The sequence below is a fragment of the Salminus brasiliensis genome, chromosome 1, assembly GCF_030463535.1.
Source record: "Salminus brasiliensis chromosome 1, fSalBra1.hap2, whole genome shotgun sequence".
NCBI lineage: Eukaryota > Metazoa > Chordata > Actinopteri > Characiformes > Bryconidae > Salminus > Salminus brasiliensis.
In genome coordinates this window covers 83,773,504-83,796,105 of record NC_132878.1, presented here as the reverse complement: position 1 = coordinate 83,796,105, position 22,602 = coordinate 83,773,504, and the positions used below count along the sequence as shown (strand labels likewise).

The 22,602-nt window shown below is 39.2% G+C and overlaps 1 protein-coding gene across 1 annotated transcript; it reads right to left on the bottom strand.

Annotated features, from left to right (window-relative positions):
• Positions 1–1,136: 1,136 nt before the first annotated feature.
• On the bottom strand, positions 1,137–18,003 carry LOC140536650 (ADP-ribosyl cyclase/cyclic ADP-ribose hydrolase 1-like). Its single transcript, XM_072658584.1, has 8 exons — positions 17,551–18,003; positions 14,479–14,608; positions 14,122–14,257; positions 13,828–13,910; positions 10,526–10,599; positions 9,159–9,245; positions 5,603–5,686; positions 1,137–4,554 (listed from the first exon to the last, which is right to left on the bottom strand). Exons 1-8 carry the CDS (start codon positions 17,760–17,762, stop codon positions 4,497–4,499), a joined length of 864 nt encoding a protein of 287 aa, XP_072514685.1. The 5' UTR covers positions 17,763–18,003; the 3' UTR covers positions 1,137–4,496.
• Between the last annotated feature and the right edge of the window lie 4,599 nt (positions 18,004–22,602).

The window sequence follows — 22,602 nt, the reverse complement described above, 5'->3', positions numbered from 1 at the left end:
ACTACTATTAACCTTCCACGGCCTGGACAGCCTTTTTAAAGTTTCCTCCCGTGCCGAGGCCAGGCTTGTCCGAACAGTCAAGTCTGACCCAAGGATCTTAAGATGGGTCGTCATTTCATCTTCCAACAAGACAACGACCCCAAGCACACAGCCAAGAAAACCAAGGCCTGGTTCAAAAGGGAAAATATCAAGGTGTTGCAGTGGCCTAGTCAGTTTCCTGACCTTAACCCAATTGAAAACTTGTGGAAGGAGCTCAAGATTAAAGTCCACATGAAGCACCCAAAGAACCTAGATAACTTGGAGAAGATCTGCATGGAGGAGTGGGCCAAGATTACTCCAGAGACCTGTGCCAGCCTGATCAGGTCTTATAAAAACCGATTAATAGCTGTAATTGCAAACAAGGTTTTTTCCACAAAATATTAAACCTAGGGGTTGAATAATAATTGACCCACATTTTTATGTTTAAAATGTATTATAATTTAACTGAGCAACTTATATTTTTTGTTTGTAATATTTATGCATCTGTTAATAAATGCTGCTCTTGTTCAAAGTTTGACGGCTCTAACTTATTTGCAACTTGTTAAATCTGCGGGGGGTTGAATACTACTTGGAAGCACTGTATATATATGTACAATATCTTGTTTTATAATTTTAATGACGAAAAAAGCCAATGTGAAGTAATGTAAAATGTTCTTTTAATATATATTATAAACTACTGATTGTACTTCAGCCTTATATATATATATATATATATATATATATATATATATATATATATATGGCCCAAAAAATAATATATATATATATATATATATATATATATATATATATATATATATATATATATATATATATATATATATATAAATGCCCACTAGTCATTCTGTTCTTCACCTCCACCTTCAGGAAATTTTGGAGGTCCATCAATTTGAAACTGTGGGGGAGCGTCTTGTGGTGCTTTGAGGAGCCTTCAAGGAACATTTTATTCAAAAAACCTTTACTGAATGTCCCTTAAAGCACCTTAAAAGGTTCCTCCGCAATTCTAAATTAAAGAACCTCCAAACATTCCTCAAGGGTCTTATACTTTTTGCAGTGTAATCGGCTCAAACAAAATTCAAAGTAAATTCAAAGTAAAGTAGTGTAAAATGTTCTTTATTTACAAGTTCAACCGAACACACAGTGAGTTAAAGTATAGAAATAAAAATAATAATAACAGGCTTTTCAGAATATTAGCTAATAACTAAGATTACTGGTGTTCTGGCCAAAAAAAATAATCCTTACTACATCTGTGGTGAACACCTACTCACATCAGATAGCAGCTCTACTGTACTGTAGGCTGGGAAAAACCCTGCTGGTGATGCATTTCAAAGGTGGGAGGAAAAACAGCATTGAGGTCCACACATGAGGTGGGTTGTTTTCTGCTAGATGGCTGAGGCAGAAAAATGCCCAAAAGCTACCATTACTGATAGGAAGCCAGTAATCACATCTGGATTGATGCCCAAGATTTGCATTGTGTATTCATGTAATGCATGCTGGGTAGTGGGTACTGAGAGATTGCTGCACTACAGAATATTACACCACACAACAGATAACATTTTAAACGCTGGTTTTATACCAGAATGCCCCTTAAAACAACACACGGGTCCTCATCAGAGTGTGTAGACCTCGGCATGTCCACTTTTCCTGCTTTCAGGGAAGGATATTTCTATGCTGTAGTCACAGCTGAAGCAGTTTAGGTTTTGTTTAGTTTAGTTTTTAGGTCAGATCCACGGTCACATCAGAGGCCTTTAAAAAACACAAATGCCCACACTAAAAACAGTGTATACATCTACCGTGATCTTTCTTAGTGAGCTCACAGCAAACCCTAGGAAAGTCACAGCAGTAGTTTGGCATCTCCCCACCAATAGTCTTCACAATGCTGCCACTTTCTACTGAGAATACTTTCTTGTATCATGAATATTATAAACTTATTATAAATAAGAATTAATATTTTACACATATCAGCCACAACATTAACACCACCTCCTTGTTTCTACACTCATTGTCAATTATACCAACTAGGATCAACTAGGTGGACAGTGAGTGGACACAGTGTTTAAAAACTCCAGCCGCTCCGCTGTGTGTAATCCACTCGTACCAGCGCGACACACACTAACACTAACACCACCACCATCTCAGGGTCACTGCAGTGCTGAGAATGACCCACCACCAAAATAACAGGTCCTGTGGGATCCTGACCACTGAAGAACAAAATATGCAGAGAAGTAAGTTTTTCTTATGGTGAGTGGAGCTGATATAATGGACAATGAATGTAAAAAAAACAAGAAGGTGGTAATAATGTTATGGCTGATGGATATATAAGAGCATATAAAATATAATTCAAATCATTATTCTAAGCATAAATCAATGCAAAATCTTTATGTGGTTTAAAATACCATAAACTACCATAAACAAATGTAAAAAAGAGATACCATACGTTACTGATTGTACTTCCCACCTTTTATAATATTGCCTATTTATGATCTCCTCACTAGTCATTCTGGTCTCCACCTACGCTGTTAAAAGTAGCTTTTGGAGGTACTTCAGTTTGAAACTGTGGAGGTTCTTCTTTAAGGTTCTTCAAAGATTCCACCACAGTTCCAAATTGAAGAACCTCCAAAATGTTCCTCCAGGATCGTATACTTTTAGCAGTGTAATTGGCTCAAACCTGTAATTCTGCTATAAAAAATCTGCTATTTTGCAATTTAGGACATATGTTGTCTTTTTCTCCATTACTAACATGTGGTAGTGCTTATTCTAGATGGTGTTCTGGTATGATGGCATACAGTACTTTTGGTATAGAGACCAGACCAGGCAAAAACATATTACAGTCACATTTAAGGTCAATGCAAAAGTTCTCTTAGTACACCTAATTGTGCTAGATTTCAGGGGCGGGACTATAGTCATCAGGGGCCGTTGATTTGAAAAGGAAAGAAATATGAATATGACAGGAATGCTATTTTAAATTTGCAGCAGTTTTTCCTAACTGCAAAGTACCAACAGTGTGGCAGCTGTACTCACTTTCTGAATGCTAAATGCTAAATACTGTCCTTTACAGATAGGTACAGTGCTGTTAGAACATTTCTGAAGTCTTGTTGCATTTCAGCACAAATTTGACCTGACAAGAACAGGGTTCCCACTCCTTTTTAGGTAAACATTTTCCTGGACATTTTCAGGACTTTTTCTATGACTTCCATACATGACAACATAATGAGCAAATTTAAAGTCTATATATTGGTTTTACACACATGGTTACTGAATGTACTACACGACACCTGGATATCATCACTGCCCTTTCAAAATGTCAACTTCTTGACTTTTAATTGAAGTCAATGTAAAAATATTTTATATATTTTGGGGCATTTCTATTGGTCCCTTCATCATGAAACATTGACATAATGTATAGAACAACTGCTTGATTCAGATTACGTCAGAAAACCAGACAACATTGGAAATACAAGATTTTTGCAGGACACTGACAATATACTATCTACAGATATTTTCATAAGATGCAAATCCCTTAACAAATACTTTAGTATTTTTGTCTTTTGGCAAATATCTGAGTGGCTCAATAGCTCACCTTTTCCAGAACAGCACTAATATTTTCAGGACATTTTTACATAGATATGCCATATTTCCAGGTTTTACAGAATGTAAATGACATGGGGGAACCCTAAAGAAGAACCCAATTAAAGAAATGATGCAAAAACAATATAGCTTTTACATTTTATTAGTTTAAAATGATCCAACATTACGTCTTGGAAGATAACAGTATGTGAACCTCTGAAAGGTATTCGAAAGGTTTTCAGAAAGGTTCACAAACTTTTTTTTCCCCAACAATGATAATAAATGTTGGATAATCTTGCTTAATAAAAATTATGTTTTTGCGTCATTTGTTTAACAGGTTTTCCTTATTTTGTTTTAGGTGATGAAAATATAATTACATATAATGTCATATTTATGCAGAAATACCAAAAATGTAAAGGGTTTGCAAACTTATTAGCAGCACTGTGGCCGTCAGATATGTTGTGGTAATGCGTTTAGCCTGTAGCTACTCTCTCATCCAAGCATACACACTATTACTAAAGTGTCACACCTACAAATTCATGTGCCAAAAACCTGAGCTAAACAATTAGCTAAACATGTCTTTCCCTCAGAAAATCACTAGAAATCAAACAAAATTGTTTGTGTCCATATAAGATATACTGAACATGAATGTGTTTTTATCCCCGGAAAGATCTGCCACTATTTAAAATAAATACATTAGTGGCTGTAGCCCAAGAACCTGGACTGGAGTCATGACCCTGCTAATGTTTGAAGCTCAATAAGTAGCCCTGATTTAAGATAGTCTTCTCTAGCAAAGGTTAGAGTGTCTTTTATTTACAGATGATGTGCGTCTACAACATTTGTGGGTGGTCCGGATGTGGTCGAGTCTTCATCGAATGCTGAGTGGACTCTCATAAGCAGTCACTACATGGTATCCCCGGATCAGAAATGCAGCCTTCAACTCTGGCACTGAAAGAAAGAAAGAAAAAACCTGCTCACAAATACAGCACTGTACAGAGGACTTAGGTCACCTGTGAAAATTGTATTTAAACAAAACCCTGACTGACATTTAAGCCTTGGGGCTCCTGAGTGGTAAGCATTGACCCAGCCCATCATCTGGAGATTTTAGGTTTGATCCCTGATGATGCCATAGCCACTGTGAACGTTGCTGCTTAGTTTGCACTAGTCAGCTGTAAGTGCTATTGGCTTATGGCTCAGCCATAGGGGGTAGACCATGCAAATGCACAGCATGTAAAAATGGCCTATTCTCCCTTCCAAACTTTTGTAGTCCTAAACAACATCAGCACCAGAACTTTCCCATGATGAGCTTTATGACTGTGTGCAGCACACAAGCCAAAGATCACTATGGAAAGTGTTGGCTGGAGTGGTGTAAAGCACATTGCTATTGGACTATTGGCAATATAAATGTGCTCTGTGGAGAGATGATTTAGCCTTATTCTCTAGCAGTCTGGTTAATGGATCAGAGTTGGGGGAAGCTAAGAGAATGCTACCCACCACTGCAACACTGCAAAGAACCAACTCTAAAGTTTGGTTGTGGAGGGATAATGGTCAGGAGATGTTTGTCTGGGTTTGGGCCTGACCCCTTAGTTGACTGTGGCCATGTGCACAAAGCAAGGTCTATAAGAACAAGGTGAGGCGTGAACACCTTTAGGGATGGACCTTTGAAAGTTGCTCTGGATAAGAGCGTCTGTTAAATGCTGTAAAAGTAAATAAACTAAAACGTGCAAGCTAGACCGTCTCAGCCAACCTTTTTCAACATTGTTTACGTCAGTGAATGAGTTTAAACTGAAATACACTTTTGAGAACCTTATGAAATATCTTGTGAAAAGCCTTCCCAGAAAAGTGGTACATCATATTTTATTTGTAGTGAACTGTGGAGTATCAAGGCACTCAAGTTACAACAGGGTTCCTTTTAAAGCTATTTTCTGGGCAGCGTTTTAGACAGAAGTCAATGACTTAACAAGACAGTGTCCCTGAACAGCTGATGTTTACTTACTAGGGAACTTCTTTGCAATTGTAAGCAATATTGGGATCCAAGGCACTTTTTAAACTCTGGAATGAAGAACTGGCACACGTGGTCCTGACAGAATAAAAAAAGGGGAAAAGAGACATCAAAGTCAAAATCAATGTAAAAACAATTTTAAACACTGTTTTTTTGGATTCAGTGGGTCAATTGAAATAACAGCAACTGACTCTGACCTGACAAAGAAAACATCAACAACCTGTATACATATACCTATATATCTTGCCAATCCTTTCGGACTGATGTTTGCAACATCCTGCCTAGACATAAGGTAACAGCACTAAATGTAACATAATAAACAAATCGTAAGGTTTATAGTAATACACTGCAATCATTTTAAACCAGTGTCTGCATTTTGGTCTCCACTGACCAAAGTACTTTTTGACCAGAAGTGAGACTCTCAAGAGTATCAAACAAAGAGTTTATCCTGCTTTTGTTAGAGTAACTGTCTCTACTTTCTACTCAACTTTGGAGCATCGCTGTTAGGATCAGGATGGTCAGGATGCTGGATGATCACACACCTCAATCCTCAACATAGTTCCACTGATTTTCAGCTCAATGCTGGAAGAGTCAATATTGAGTCTTACCAGCAGGGGGAGACACTGTGACAATTTATAAAGAAGCAGTCGACAGTTTTGTGTTAGGCTAACATAAGCCCTTATCTCAGGGGTCTCAAACTCTCAATTCCTTGGAGGCCACAAGCCAGGCAGTGTTCTCTAAGGGGGGCCAGAGCTGTCCAAGTTAAGTGAGTTTTGTGTATTTTTACGTATCTGTATGAAAAACCCTTCTCGACTATCTATGACATCACATAGCTCCTGGAAGTGGCCAAATGTTTGTAGACACCTCTTCTAATGAAAGCAATTAGCTACTTTAAGTTGCACCCATTGCAGACACACACACACACAGCTTGTCTAGTCCATGTAGTACAGTGTTGCCAAAAGAATAGGACTCTCTGGAGCAGACAAACCTGAACCTATTGGCTTCATGCCTAAAGCCAGGTGTGGGCTAGAGGGGTACAAAGCCCCCCAGCCAGCTTGCTGTGGTTTACTTTAGTGAAAACTAAGTGATTGGGGAAGAACTGGAAATAAAGTGATAATAAATTAAGATGAAATATCAAAATTCAGTAGGACTGTCCCATTAAGACTCCTTCTTAGTAGACTATTGGTCACACAAATGGAACAGTCTAACGAGGCACTGTGATGACATCTCCAGACAGGTCCTGCCCCTTGCATTGTGCCTCTTGTGTTTTAATTTCTGAATTATATAAATAAATAATATTTATAAAAAACTAACATTTAAACAAATGCTGCTCTGGAGGCTTCATTTTCTGTGGGTAATCAAGGGTTCCGAATGTCGGCTGTGTTTCTAGGCTGTAAACGAAGGGTCCTTCACTCTGGTATAGCCTTCTATGATGTAGTGGCTGGGAAATGTAACATATCTCGCCAACAACCTAGGCCTTGGACTTGGGGGTTGGATTTAGGTTTAATTTTTTATCACATGATGCAACTGTTTAAATTCTGCTTCATTACAAACTGAAATAGGGGTAACTGTAAGTGTCCAGTTCTTTACCATTTACCATTTGGACCTCACACCCCATTAATGAGGTGTAATCCAGTTCTATACATGCTCGTCCTGTGATTATTTTATTGCTGCTGCGAGAGTTTTAGCACAGAGGAGATACAGAGAACAGTTAGTTATTAGTAGTTAAACTTTGGTTAGCTTTCTGCATGATGTCCAATACTGAATATAGTCACGTGTTTAATCCAGTGCTCTGATTACAAATTTCTGATCATTGCTGCTCATCTATTTCTGTAGTCCCTACACCAGTCTACTCAGACTCCAGAATTTCCTTTATTTTTATTCTTTCTTCTCCGTCCCCTATGTGCTGAGCTGCCTCCTACTGTCTGCTTGCTGAGTCCATTCGTGGTTGGGTGCTGGTGCCTACCCTCTGGGTCAGCCTTGTCCTACTGTAAACCCCCCAAATGTTTTCTCTCTATCTCTTTCCCATGTATTAAGATTCCCAGACCTGGCTCTCCACTCCCCTGCTGCCTACTGCTACGCTGCTATGGATCTTTACACCGATTCCTCCACACCTTCCTGCATAGCTGTGGAAATGACTGTTTACCTGCATGGACGTTCACATTTCACTCATCATTTAGGGTTTGATGCTACAGCTCATAATTCACTATTCTTTTGTCAATTATTTTCTTGTTGTTCTGTCCTTTTTTGTGCTATCCAGTGTCGACCAGAGGAGGATTGGTTCCCCTTTTGAGTCTTAGTTCCTCTCAAAAGGGAGTTTTTCCTTGCCACTGTTGCTTCTGGCTTGCTCAAAAGAGGCTCGGTCCCGGATCTCTGTAAAGCTGCTTTGTGACAACATTTGTTGTAATCGTTGGCTGCAACATCAGTTGCTGTAATAGTAACTGCATCAGGCGGAGAAGATTCCCCAGTGCATTGCTGGGCCAAGGTTATTCTGCAGTCAAGGACAATAACATCTAGCTGTGTAAGGGAAGCATGTGGCATCAGTAAAGATCACTCTCACCCTTCACATGAACTGTTTACACTCCTGCCTACTGAACGTTGAATACATAGCATTTAGGCCTGCAGACTCAGTTTGACTACGAGTAAACAGTTTGCCATTTAGCCAATAGATGTCAATACAGACATTCCCATGCAGGCACGGATATATGAGCAAAATAAAATAAATTAAGCTCCATGTTAATAAGTAAGTTCACATTTTACCAATCAAGAATGGCATAAGAAACCATACCTCGTGGCTCAGAATTACTTGCAAGCATTAGAAGCATTCCCTTTATTACCTATCCCAGTGGTGCTCTCGCCACTGCCTACTCATCCCATTCCTATTGTTAACCACAGAGCCACACTGGCTTGTATGCAGAGCATCATTGAGATAATATATCTGCCCTGACTAGTTTCTGGACAAACCTGTTGAGTCTACTGTAAATCGCATTTCTTCGTTAATGTGGGGATGGAGGATCTTACACAACGTGTGCAATGTTTTTGGCCTTGTGAGTGCAGTTATGGTATGGTATGTCCTTGGATTGCATACTTAGTTCCAGCACTACCCATGTTTTTCTTTATTACAGGTTTTGGAGGAGGAACATGCCTGACACCCGTCCTCCCTATACATTTCAACCCTGCCTTGTTCATATGTCTACAACGTGCCTGCGCAGCCCTTCACCTCCCAGTCACCTCCCTCTGAACCCGATCATTACACATATCAAGAGCCAGGCAGAAGCCACCTGAACTCCATCCCCCTCTTCCACAGCCTTCATAAGCATAAGTCATGGTCCAAACTAGCAAAATCCTAATAAAGCTGACTTGAAACCCACAATTCATTCTATATATCATATATCATATTTATCATTATCTGATTTCTCAGAATGCACATAAAACTGAAGTGGGGAAATAAGAAAAACTGGAGGAGAAACAGACTGTTCTTCTGATCTTCTAATACAAAAAAAGAGGTTTTCTAAAACCCTGTGATTGGAGAGCAAAGCTGATGACTTACGTGTCTGTTTCTCTGGTGACGAGAAACACGGTCAAACTATCCACTTTATCAGGATCCAGGTTCTTCACTTCCACGCTTCCAAATACACTGGAGCAAAAGGAAGAAACAAGCATGTTTACAAAGAAGCCTTATTGAATAAAACAAAGGCACACTATTTAAGGACGTGAAGATCATACATAGCGGTTCCACATCCGTAAAGGTTCCACACACTAGATCCCGCCAAGAACTTTTGTGAATTACAATGAGTGAGATAGATTTGGTATGGAAATTCTAAGAGACGCCACTAAACCTATCAGTAACCATAACCCTGTAACCTAACTAAGTGGGTTAACACATATGTAGATGATTTTGCAGTGGTGATGTTGGGTGTACACAAGCCTAGCAAGGCTGTAGTAAGGAATAAACAGATATTTTACATGTCAATCCAAGCTAAGCTGCTGTTTTTTGGGGCCTTAAACAAGGCCTGGCTGACCCTGAGCTCTGACCTCGCTTCTAAGCTGAGATATGTGAAGACAAGCATTTCATTGTAATGTACGAGTGTAAGTGACAAAGGCACACTAAATACCAGAAGCATGGTTCTGGTCATGTCACTGATGCATTTAAGCTGTTAGCTCATCGATAGTGATCTACAACAGAATTCCTGTCTGACTTAATTTTAATGAGATTTTCTGGTGAAGAACCACTTGTGGCCCAACTTCCCTGGAAACTGTGGTGCACACAGTCGTGGTCATGTGCACTACAATTACCAAATAAATGCACAGACCACCCAAATAGGTTCAATCAGACCCAGTTATTTTATCAGAATCAGAATCAGGATCTCTTTATTTCACCAATTATGTTACACATACAAGGACATTTACTTGGTGAGAGCAACACAAGCATGACATGTAAAAAAAAAAAGACTTAATAAGTATCACACTGAGAGAGAAAAATGCATTAAACGATAAATTGAATAAAATACTATGTTCAAAAACAGTACTAAAAGAAATCTGTATAAATCTGTACTTATACAGGTATGAAGTCTGCATATCCATATGTAGTCAGTGTAATTTAGTGTAATTGTATGTCCCAAATGTGAGCATATATCATTGAGGAGCAATATTACTATTATTATAATTATTTATGGGAATGTTTTAGCCAATATACACAATTTCAAATAGTTAATATGTAAAAGAAATAGGAAAGAAAAAGGACAAAAAATCAACTACCAACAAACTAAATTACACTGACCAAGATTCCATTTCTAAAAGCAATAAAAGGGGAAACATCCAAGGGGGTGAATACTTGTTTATAGAAAAGGGGAACTCCATATTAATGCCTATGGATTAAGAATAGGATATCATAAAAGCCAGCAGTTTTTGATTTACCTAGTGGAGCTGAATGGGGATTCCAGTGATCCATTGAGCATTGCAGACACATTTCCACACGATACAGTTGCAAACTGGAAAAGAATAACAAAGGAATGATTCAGATTTCCTTGAAACAACAAATCAATCCCAGGTTGAGAACAAAAAGGACGATAAGGCAGAAAGTCATACGTGTTCGTGCATTAAAATGATTCTTTCATGACTGAGGTGTGTTTTTAGGCATGAAGCTGACGTAAACTCACTGCATGAATTTCAGAGCAAGGAAAACAAACAGCCCCATGTCTAATTTTAAGTCAAATTAGTAATGTTGTAGGTAATAGTATTAAATCTAATCAAATGTATTTGTAAATAATACAAAATCAAAAAGAAGGACTCAAATGACCAAAGGCTGCAAAACAAAAAATGCAAATATGCTAATTCCTATTTAGTGGAAAAAGTTCTACAGCAAAGAATGAGAAATGAAATTTTAATTTTAATTTTAATTAGTTTTGTGGCAGATAGTCATTTGACTGTTTTGTTGTTGTTGTTTTTTTACAGTGAAAATAAATTATTAGTATGGACATTTGATTTAAGAAAGCAGAAAAGCACTGTATAAATAATAGTGTTTTTCTGTAAAAACAAAAAAGAAAGAAGAAAAGAAATAAATTGAATTTGTAATCAGTGGCATATTTACAATAACTTGTTAATTTATAATTATATAATAAAAAACTACTTCAATTTATTTTAATGTCATTTTTTTTGTCAAAAATTAAATGTAGGTTAGTTAAACATCTTTTCAAAATAGGCTGCATCCTTTCAAGGATTTGTACTTTTAGTACATAGTATATGATTATATTAAGTTCTGAAACATCACTAGAAATAATCAGAATCTGTCAGCGCATGATTTGAATGACAATGACAAAATATTACTAATACTAAATTACTAGATAAAAAAACATAAAATTCCAATAAATCATTAAATTTCTTTTTATAAATAAATACTTTACAGGTATTACATTCCAAGCAAATAGTTTATTAACAGTAAGGTATTATTACAAAACCACACACCATCACAGGCTATTTCATAAACAGTGCGATGTCCTTACTTTGGCATATATATATCTCTATATTTCTACAGATCCCTCCTGTTTTCTACAGTTCTCTCCTTTCTTTGTATATTCTGTATTTTGTGTGTATTTTGTATTTATTTAATATATATTTTTTATATAACCTTATTTTAACATGTTTAGTATGTATATAGTTTTGTCCTCCTGTAGAGTATCAACATGAGCCTCACCACAAGCATTTCAATGCATAAATGTCCTGACATGTTGTGCAAATGACAAATAAACCTGAAACTTGAAACTTGATATCCCAGTGTCCTAGCGATCCTAGCGCTGAATTCTTGTATTGAAAAGCATCACATGACACCGTACTCCTACACAGTCTTACAAGGCTGCAGTGTTGTTTATAGTTAGTGTTACAGCCTTAAACCCACTGTCTTGCCTACACATCCCTCATAGCAAGCAAGACAAAGCTTCATTGAGAGCAAGCTGTGCTTCTGCTGGTCCTCCTGTGCTAATCACTACCAGACTGTGCTTCCTGTGACTTCACTTCATAGGGAATACAACTGGCATTTCTTATCATTCAGAGGGTCCAAACATGCTATAATGTGATGGAGGACATCAACATACATGTACACAATATGAACTAAAGTATTGGGACACCTGCTCTTCAATTGTTTCTTTTGAAATCAAGAGTATTGTGAACATGTAAAAATGTGTTGGAGTAACTGTCTCTACTGTCCAGGGAGGGCTTTCTTCTGAATTTTGGAGCACTGCTGTATAGATTTGATTGCATTCGGCAACAAGCGTTAGTGAAGTCAGGATGGTGGATGATCACACCCCACCTCATCCCAAAAGTACTGAATGGAACACCAACTTTCCAGAAAACACAGTCCCACTGTTCCATGGCTCAATGCTGGGGGGCTTTATAGCCTGACATTAAGCATGTAATACTTTTCAATTGGCAGTACGTCTCTACAGAAACTAGACAAGCTGTGTGTGTGCCTGCATTGGTGCACCTGTCAATAATGGGTGCAACTTAAAGTACCTGAATGTATTAATTAGAGAGGGTGTCCATAAACATTTGGACCCATCAGAATTTGTCTCCTAATATTCTCCCTGCTTACTCTGCTTTCTCTCCTTCTGGACGAATATCATGCACATGAGCTGGGCAGAGACCAGTGCGGATATGTGGCATGGTAACCATTTGTCACATGCCCATAATCTCTGCTGCAAGCTAATGAGTCAATATTTGAATGTTTCTGATATCATGTGACACAAATATTTGAAGGTGGGAGATATCATGGCTGGAAAACAGTAATAGGTGGGGCTTTTTTTGCAAGACAAGCAATTTAGCTTGCTGTAATGAGAATACAAGCCTTTTGTATAGTTCAGTCCTTAAGATACAAAGTAATTTAGAGACTGGGATTGATGCAAAATAGTAAACTGTGGAGGAACTTAGCAGAAGGAACTTCTGTGATGTTGGTAATTGTGAAACAGCAGTAAATCTGAAAATATGGTTTCTTCGTGGCCCATACTGTCTTACAACGTTCTACAGGTACACTATATGTCCACATTTTTGTGGACACCTCTTCTAGGGAAGCATTCAGCTACTTTAAGTTGCACCCATTGCTGACACAGATTTGCAAATGCACACACACACACACACACACACACACACACACACACACACACACACACACACACACACACACACAGCTTGTCTAGTTCCTGTAGAGAAGCACTGCCAATTGAACTTTGGCCTTTCTGGCGCAAATACACATGAACCGACTGGCACCATGCCTAATGCCAGGCATGAACTAGAGGACTATAAAGCCCCCCAGCATTGAGCTGTGGAGCAGTGAACATGTGTTCTCTGGAATGATGGATGGTGCTCCATACAATACCTTTGGGGTGAGTTGTTGGGCAGTTGGGGATTGGGAAGAGTGGTGATCCTCCAACAACCTCATGAGCACTGTCACTGAATGCAATCAAATCTTCACAGCAATGCTCCAAAATCTAGTACAAGGTCTTCCCAGGACAATAGAGACAGCAGTTACTCCAGCAATCACTAGAAGGGATGTCCACAAATATTACACAGACATATAGTGGACATACAGATTATTATATTTTAAATTAGCAGTTATACTGAAACAATCCTGAAATCCTGAGGTGGAGGGTCCTGAGGGGTCCTGCAGCACCTTACTATCATGTCCCTGGCTGTCTAGGTCATACATGATGCGGCATGAATATACTCACGTTAGCAGACGCCTTAATCCAAAAAGAGCGGGCTGGGTTATTCTCGCAGTCTCCCCAGGCAGGACAATCTGTAGTGAAGGTTTCTGTTCACAGACACATATGAGCACATATGATCCTTGGTGAATAATAGCAATTGTCTGTGTGTAAAGGTAAAGACAATGACACTGCTAACATAGCTAACAAAGAATGAAAGGGAGCACAAACTGGACTTTTACACCATCCATTTATGTGTTAGACTTGTCGGCCAGGAACCTACCTAACGTTAGGTTCCTGGTTTAGGCTGTGGGCCAATACCTTTGCTGCCAGTTTTGCTGCACCAAGTCAGTTCATCAAATAAGAACCCAAGCAGAGTGTCCTCCAGAGTCAACAGGCATTCTCTGTTGACCGTAAATGCATGTACCATAGTTTTCGTTTTGCTCCAGAACAACATCTACACATGCACACATAAAACAGTTACAGCTATAAATGAGACATTATTCACATTGTGGTTCTACAGAGTATAGACTACACTGCATTCAGAATGGAGATTTCCCATTAAAAGGAAAATGTAGCCAAGACCAGGCCTAATCCCAGTCTTGGAAACAGTATCAGTGTTAATACACTTGTATATGTGTAGATATGGGGGGGCAGGGGTAGTTTCGTAGTTCTTACCTTACTACAGGCCACATGCTGTGTAACAGACTTTATTAGAGGGTCATATGCCTCAGGAGGAACGTCACATGGATCTTTCCCCACGTAGGCTTGCTGAAATGTTTCCCAGATTGTCTCACAGTTGTTCACTCTGCAGAACAAAGAGGGGAAAAATGCCCATTCATGCTGAGATCAGTGGAGATCTGTTCCAGCCAGGCCTGAGCAAGAGGCTAGATAAATACAAGATACACGCCAACAGTCACAGTGCAGTTCTTAAACCTGAAAAATCGACCGTGTTTACTGGAAGTAGGGCTGTAAAACATAAAAGCAACGTAAAAGCATATTGCAATTACAGTACGGCAATTACCATTAAGATACAGGTCAGATTCGTTTTTAGTCACAATGCTGGGCACATGATTTAATATTCTCACTATATTTTAAATGCAATCAATTTAATTGATATAGTGACCTTCACAAACCCAAAGATACTTTACATAGGTTTTATGACGAACTTTAAAGGAAGAAGCAGCAGCAATGAAGAACTAATGCGAGTCTAGTGCGAGATGCCAGGATCAGAAGATTTAAGGGGGCTGGAGGGACAGCAGTGATGGCCATGAATAGGTTTGAAATTTAGCAGGAGAAGTTTGTAGTTAAATACTAGAAGATATTGGTAACCTATTCAGTTGATACAGGGTGGGGTTAGAAGTAGGGCTGGTCAGTATTTTACTGTATCAGGATACATTTGGTTATCATGATACACAATATGCTTATCTAAGCACATTGAGGATAATGTCAGTGCTTAAAGAACACTGATTAACTGCAGGTTTCACTACAACAGTGTAATTAGACTGGTTTAATTAGATGAAGTGCAGCAGATGTTGAATAAAATCACTGTATTCAGTACGGGAAAGGATCTGAATAGTACATTTTAAGAAGCTACTAATCTATATAGTGATTATGCGTATTGTGATAAATATTGGGCATTATATTTTACAATTATTATATAGTATTTTTACCATATCGCCCAATCCTAGTTAGAAGGTGTTTAGTGAAGACTTTGGCTCCTGAAGTTTGAAGTGAGATGAAGTAAGAAGATCATTAAAGAGTAAGTTACATTAATCAATGCAGGTTTGTATCAGCAGTGCTAAGCAGAGAGAGGAGCTGTGCCATATTGCTCTGGTGGTAAATGTAATCTTTGTAAGTGACGAAAGCTGAAAGTGACCAACATCATTGATGTTGTCTCTTTTAAAAGAACTTTAGTTTTGTCTACACTGGGATGAAACTGTGGGGTTTGTTAGGCTAATGTAAATCTGAGTCACAGTGAAAACTAAGGCCACAGTCTTATTAGTGATCTGATTTGAGAGCGAAATGTATACTATGAAAAGCAGGGGTCCAAGAACAGAACCCTGAGGCACTCCCTGAAGAACTGGGGCAATGGATGACTTGTGTCCACCTACAGAGATAAACTGTTGCCTGTTAGTAAGATAGGACCAAACCCAATCAAGAGCTAACCTCCACATACTCCACATACAAAAATTAATGTGATACAATGGGTTCTTTGAGTGATGCCACGGAAGAACCACCAGCAGTAAAAGTAAGAGATCGTTGAACTCTTACGAGGGAAGACTCTGCAGGTACAGTGCAGGGTCCTCAAACCAGACTGAAAAACCAGACTGAAAAGACAATCATCTCCCAAATTGCAAAATTACATGTTAATGTTTAAAAGGAATTGGTATGCAGGTCCTCATAGTTCACAGGAATTTCATCAGAGCTGACTTTGCCCCATGTGGCTGAAGACAGACCAACAAAGATGCAGTGCTTTGGAAAAAAAAGGAAGTGAAGGTCATTCAAATCTTTTAGTTCTCTATGTTAAAGTACGAGATGTGTGTGTGTGTGTTAACCCATTGCTAGTATCTAGGGTAGAGCAATGTACACCAGTTTACAACCTTCCAAGTCAAGTGGTATTGCCCTGCTGAAAGAAAACCAGTTAAGGATAAACTGATAAATGTTTATGTTAGTTTGCATTGGATCTTGATTGTTTACCTGGGCAGCCAACATGACTAATGGGACCAAGCCTGTCTACCAGCTTAATAAGCAGCTCAACCACATCGACCATCTGAGCCTGGCAAGGATCTAGTTAAGACCACCATGGACCATCTGAAAGCATCTGCTTCAGCAGGTCGTAGCTGATTTTTTTTTTTTTTTTTTTTAGCAGGATCATCAAATACCATACTCATATGAATGAATCTTTCAAGGTTTTACAGATTTGGCAAACAAACAGTTTGGCTGTTCATCATCCTCCAGAGTTACATACTGTTTACAAAGCTGTTGTTTTAAGGTAAAACAAGTTACAGTGTTGCTTTAAAGCTGGAAGAAGAAACCTTGAGAGCAACCTGGACTCACATGAGGGACCCATCCTCCTTTAACGGTCATTTGCCATGACCCTCCTGACCCCTTTATTATTCTTACTCTCTGTTTTACTCGCCCATGCATCAAGATGCCCTGTTCCTGCCCCGACTCGGCTCCTCACCTACACTGCCCTCTTTGATGCATCCTGGGCCAGATCCTGGCCTTGATGACTCTTCATTTGGACTGTTTAGCCCAAATGAACTATACACCAGTTTGATCCCCTCCAATGTCTTATACAATCATTGATCCTCACTCACAGCAGCCATTTGTCGTGCGACAGAAGGAGGATGAGTTCCCCCTTTTAGAGTCTTGTTCCTCAAGGTTTCTTTCTCTTGCTCTGAGGGAGTTTTCCTTCCCATTACTGTGTAAAGCTGCTGTGTGACATTCGTGGTGAAAAGTGCGACATAAAAATAAATAAATAAAACAAGCAATATAATAATAATAATAATAATAATAATAATAATAATAATAATAATATATATAAGTAATAATACATTGTCATTTAAAATCACAGCAGACCCCAAACCCAGCATCACTCAGCTCTTTGTGAGCGGAGCCGTGTTACGGAGTAGTGAAAATCACGGTCTCCTTCCGCGCCGTTAACAAGTGCGCGGGTTGAATACAACCTGTAGGCGCCTGCTCTCACTGTGAAGTTCACATAGGGCTACAAATAACGCGACTTGCCTCGACAGATTGCTGTGCTGTTTTAGATACGTCTCACATCGTCCAACGACGATTTTCCTTAATTTCTCCCCAGAGTTTGCGGCGCCCTCCAGAGTTAGTCCCAGCACCACGGCGAGGACGGTCACAGTCAGCAGCACCACCGCGACTCCTATCAGCAGGCAGCGGTTCCTCCGCTTTCGGTGAGAGCCGGCAGAGACGTCTTCGTATGACATGGCAGCTCAGCTGGATCAGCAGAGCACCTCGGGTCACGGGCTGACAGCGTGGGTGAGCAGCAGCCTCTCCGGCTGCCAAGTGTCACCAGAGTCGCTGATTTAAAATAGTGCTGGAGCTCTGTGGGGCGTAGCATAAACAAGGAGGAAGCCGGAGGGGGCGAAGTGCTCTCCATTCGTGTGTGTGTGTGTGTGTGTGTGTGTGTGTGTGTGTGTGAACATGGAACATGTGGCAGTTAGCAGAGTCTCTCTGACTCTGACACTTGTTCTAATTCAGGAGGTGTGAAAAAGTCTTAAAGTGAGACATCAGGAGAAAAGCTTGGTCCAGTAGGTCCGCTTTTGAATTGGTAGGACTGTAAATCATGTAATCTTATGAATCTTATAAATAATAAATAATAATATGTGGAGCCTGTATGGGTAGCCCAGTAAGCCAAGTTTTGTCCATGGGTTCCATGTTGACCCCACATATGGATGCCCACCAGGGTCAGTAATGGGACCATGGAAGGGGTGTAAGCATGGGTCCCAACTGGGTTGTACACTGCACATGAGACCCACTCAGAGCCCACTTGGATCTGACCTAGCCCATGTTCCACCCATGTAAGCCCCATGTGAGCATGTTACCTGAGAGATCATAGTGGTTAGAGTGGGTTATTGAGTACAGGGTTGTGGGTTTGCCAAGGCCCTCAGTCCTCTCTGCCCCAGGGGTTGGTGTAGAATGGCTGGCTTCCTAGCTAACCATTGTTGGTTAGTAGAAAGTCTTCTGAACTTGACTTTTGGGTGTTAAAACATTCAGGTCAGGTTTCCTAGACCTTCCTGGGACATTTTTCATTCATATTTTAGTTAATAAGTGTTTTAAAATGTTTTGGTATTGTGTATTTATTTATTCTCATAATTAAATATGGGCTTTTCACATTTGGTGGCATATTTCAAAAAGTAATGCAAGTTCATCAGTTCATCAAGTTTTTATTGACTCAGGCTTTCTAAGCTGGGATATGCAAAGAGAGGAATTGTGTTATACTATACAAGAGTGTAAGTATAATGACAGTAAAGGCATTTTCCTCTTCACCTTCTTCTGCACATTCATGTGTAGCAACTAAATATAGTGTGAAGAGTGATGAAGGCTTATCCAGCAGTGTGCATGTATTGGTTTCTATTCACCATTCACTGCATTATTTTGTTTGTTTGTTTTTTTACCATTTTTGTTAATCGACTGAAAGGCAAAATTGAATATTATAAATGAAATGATAAAAACTTAAATTCCATGCCTGTTGATTAGATTTGTGTTCAGGCAATCTCAGAGAATATGTAAGACACATTAAGGAGATGTAACATTTCACCTGCATCTTCACTGCAAGTCTTTCATGGTTTAATATGGACACTGGGCATGGACAAGCTACAGGTACCATTAAAAAAAAAAAAAAATAATAATAAAAAAACTAGACAGGACTCTCTTTTATTGTTGAAAATCTTCAGCAGGTGTACAGCGGTGTAAGGACGAGGACTTAAACATTTACTACTGGATTTTAAATAATGATATTGTTGTGGGAAAAGTTTTTTCTATTTTTGGTATTAATTTAATTTAAAAGGGTAAACTAATTTTATGTTCATCACACAAAGTAACATTTAATTTAAAGTAACATAAAAAAGAACTTTTGATCATTATGGCTTATGGCTGAAACCAGAAATCTAGTATCTCAAATGAGTTGAATTTGCTTCGGTACAGTATTATTTAAACAGTATAAATACTGTGTTTCTCTCGTGTGCCTTCCTCAATACACTCAACCACAATTATAGGGAAGACTGCTGACTTGACAGTTGTCCAGAAGACGATAATCAGCACCCTCCACAAGGAAGGTAATCCACAGAAGGTCATTATTTAAAAGGCTAGCTGTTTGTAGAGTTAAATAGTGTCAAAGCATATTAATGTGAAGTTGTCTGTAAGGGGAAAACGTAATTAGAAAAAGTACCTTGAGAGGATTGTTGTGAAAAGTCGATTCGAGAACTTGGACTGAGGCTAGTGTCAATGCAAAAAAAAGTACTGGGCTGTTGCTCAGTGGTCTTTTCAGATGAAAGTAAAATTAGCATTTTGTTTGGAAACCAAGTCTGGCAGAGGAGTTTCTGTAGTCTGTGACGGTCTGTGGTGCCATGTTGTCTGCTGCTCTTGGTCCACTGTGTTTTAAGAGGTCCAAAGTCAACGCAGTCTGAGGTCTACCAAGAGTTTTTAGAGCACTTCATGCTTCCATCTGCTGACAAGCTTCATGGATATGCCTTAGAACTTAGCACCTGACCACAGTCATACAACTACTGCCAAATGATTTCCTGACCACAATATTAATGTGCTTGGTTGGCCAGCTAACTCTCAGGGCCTGGACCCTATAGAGAGGCTATGGGCTATCTTCAAGAGGAAGATGAGAACATTTACATTTAAGGCATTTAGCAGACATTTATCAAGAGTGACTTACAAAAGTGCTTTGCTATTTACCCAAGAAAAACCTCAGCTAGTTTGAACAGACTAAAAATTCAAATGATGTGGGAATGAGTGCATAAGTGAATCATGTTCACACTGAGTCTCAAACTGGCCGTGCTGCTGCAGTATTTAGCCTATGAGCTAACCAAAAGTGGTCAGACTGAATGACTAGTTTGGTCAGGTTGGTCATGCTGGTAGACCAACTAAACCAACAAACTCTTCATGCTGGTCCAGCAAGGATGATTATTCTGATGATTATTATTGTGATAGTTGTTGTCTCCTTTATTTATGTTTAGCAATTCCATTTACATGCCATGTGTTTGGTAATTAATGCTAATGTTGCTTTTCACCCTTGAAGTTTTGATGATTCAAAATTTTGCGGGTTGGTCTCTGCTCAAAAAGGTTGACGACCATTGATTTAGACAATTGTCAGATCATCAAGGATACTTAGTCTACTTACAACAGTTTGGCTTTTCTATGCTTGTGTTTGTGCCTGTCAAGGCCGACTCAAGATTACATGTCCTTGCTCTGATTTGCTTGTGCTTCACTTGAAGAAAGTGAAGCCAGTGTGAACACACTGTACAGCACACTGAATCTTAGAAAGGATACAGTTACAGCTTTTATTCGGAGCTATCAGTTAACATTGACCTTGAATATTGTTGCTGTACAGTGAAAAACAGATATCTCTGAAAATAGTTACTTTACAGGAGAAGGCAAAAACGTCCTTAACTTTGAATGGACATCCGTAAGAAAATAAGAATTTATTCCAAGTAATTTGGAGCATTTCTTTTGGTCTATTTATCCAGAATTATTTAAATAGTATTCAGAGCAGCTTCAAGTTTCAAACCATGGAGAAAACTAAAAACGGCGAGAAATGCAGAAAACATGGTTTTTATTGGACAGCAGTGATATATAGACTTTGCTCAGGGTGATACTATTGCATATCCATTAATTCTTGATTGAATATATCACTGTAATTGCCTTACACACTACACATTTCTACAGTTAACTTTTTTTTCGAATGCCTTTGTACTTCAATGGCTGTTGTTACTTCCACTACTACCACTAATTGTGCCTAACGAGTTATGCAGTCTTCTCTAATGGTTTACACTTTAAGGCGGCCTTTGGACTTTAAAAAGTTAGAAAGACTCTGGGACACATCTAAGAACATTACATTTTATGTCGACTCACGAAGCCTTTAACCCGGAGTCAGTGCTTGTGTGTTTGTGTGTGTTTTCTTTATGTGCTTTGCTGTGCCTTCTTTGACATTTACAACAACGGTACTCAAAATCTTGTCCGGGCCTGTGTCCTTACAAAGCCCCTTTTGTTCCTCTCACACCTCCATCCTTTTCTGCAGAAAACGAATTCCACAAGCTGTCCTTGAGCAAATAAGTTCTTGTCATGCAGTCTAAACAAAGTGTCTGTATGAAATGATTGATGGCTGTGTTATGGTCATGTTCATGCTAGATGTTATTATTAGGCTGCTGTCTGTATCACAGTGGACTTATCAACATGTAGCAAACAGCAGCAATGGAGTTGTACTTTGTATGCAGTAAGAAGAAGTGCATTTTACAAGTGTTTGCATTGATTTTTAGCATACTGGTCTTCCACAGGGCAAACTGGCAATTTTTCTCTAAACTTCTAGACCACCGTTCAGTAAAGCAGAGGGATAACTAGAACTTATGGGTAGAGTTAGGAGGGTTTAAAGTGTGATTTGTTACCTAATCCAAAGGATTACTATAATCAAAGTAACCTTCACTCTTGGATTACTGTCAAAGCCATCTAACTAAATGAAGAGGAAGAAAAACAGGTTCAGCGGGACGTCTTTACCATCTATTCAGAAGATTTCTATCCCTAGCTAGTGTGAATAGACTGGAATCTAAAAGACACTTGAAAGAAACAGGTATTGTTAAATACAAGGGTCATATCATGTTGTATCATGCTGATATGACATTGGAAAGTCATTCTAGTTCAAGAGTTACGATGTGGTCTGGAGTCAAATCATAACAGAAAATGAGTGGGCAGACCCTCCACAATCTCCACAGACCCTCGGCCAGACCAAACACCAGACACTGAATAGGCTAAAATAACTAAATAAGGGGCTCAGAGTGGTCCAGCGGACTGGACTGGAAGACCCTGCCACTATGATCAGCTGGATCACATCCCAGGTCATGCTGCTTGCCATCTGCAGCCGTCTGTTAGCTGTTGTGTCGAAGCTGGGGAGCCGGGTTTTCCTTCGAGCATGCTGGCTACCTAACGATGCTTCATCAGCGGCGGTTCGTAAAAAAAGAGGTGATGGCTGGCTTCACATGTGTTGAAGGAGACATGGGCTAGCCTTCGCCCTTCTAGTGTTGGGGGCAATAAAAAATTAAGTAA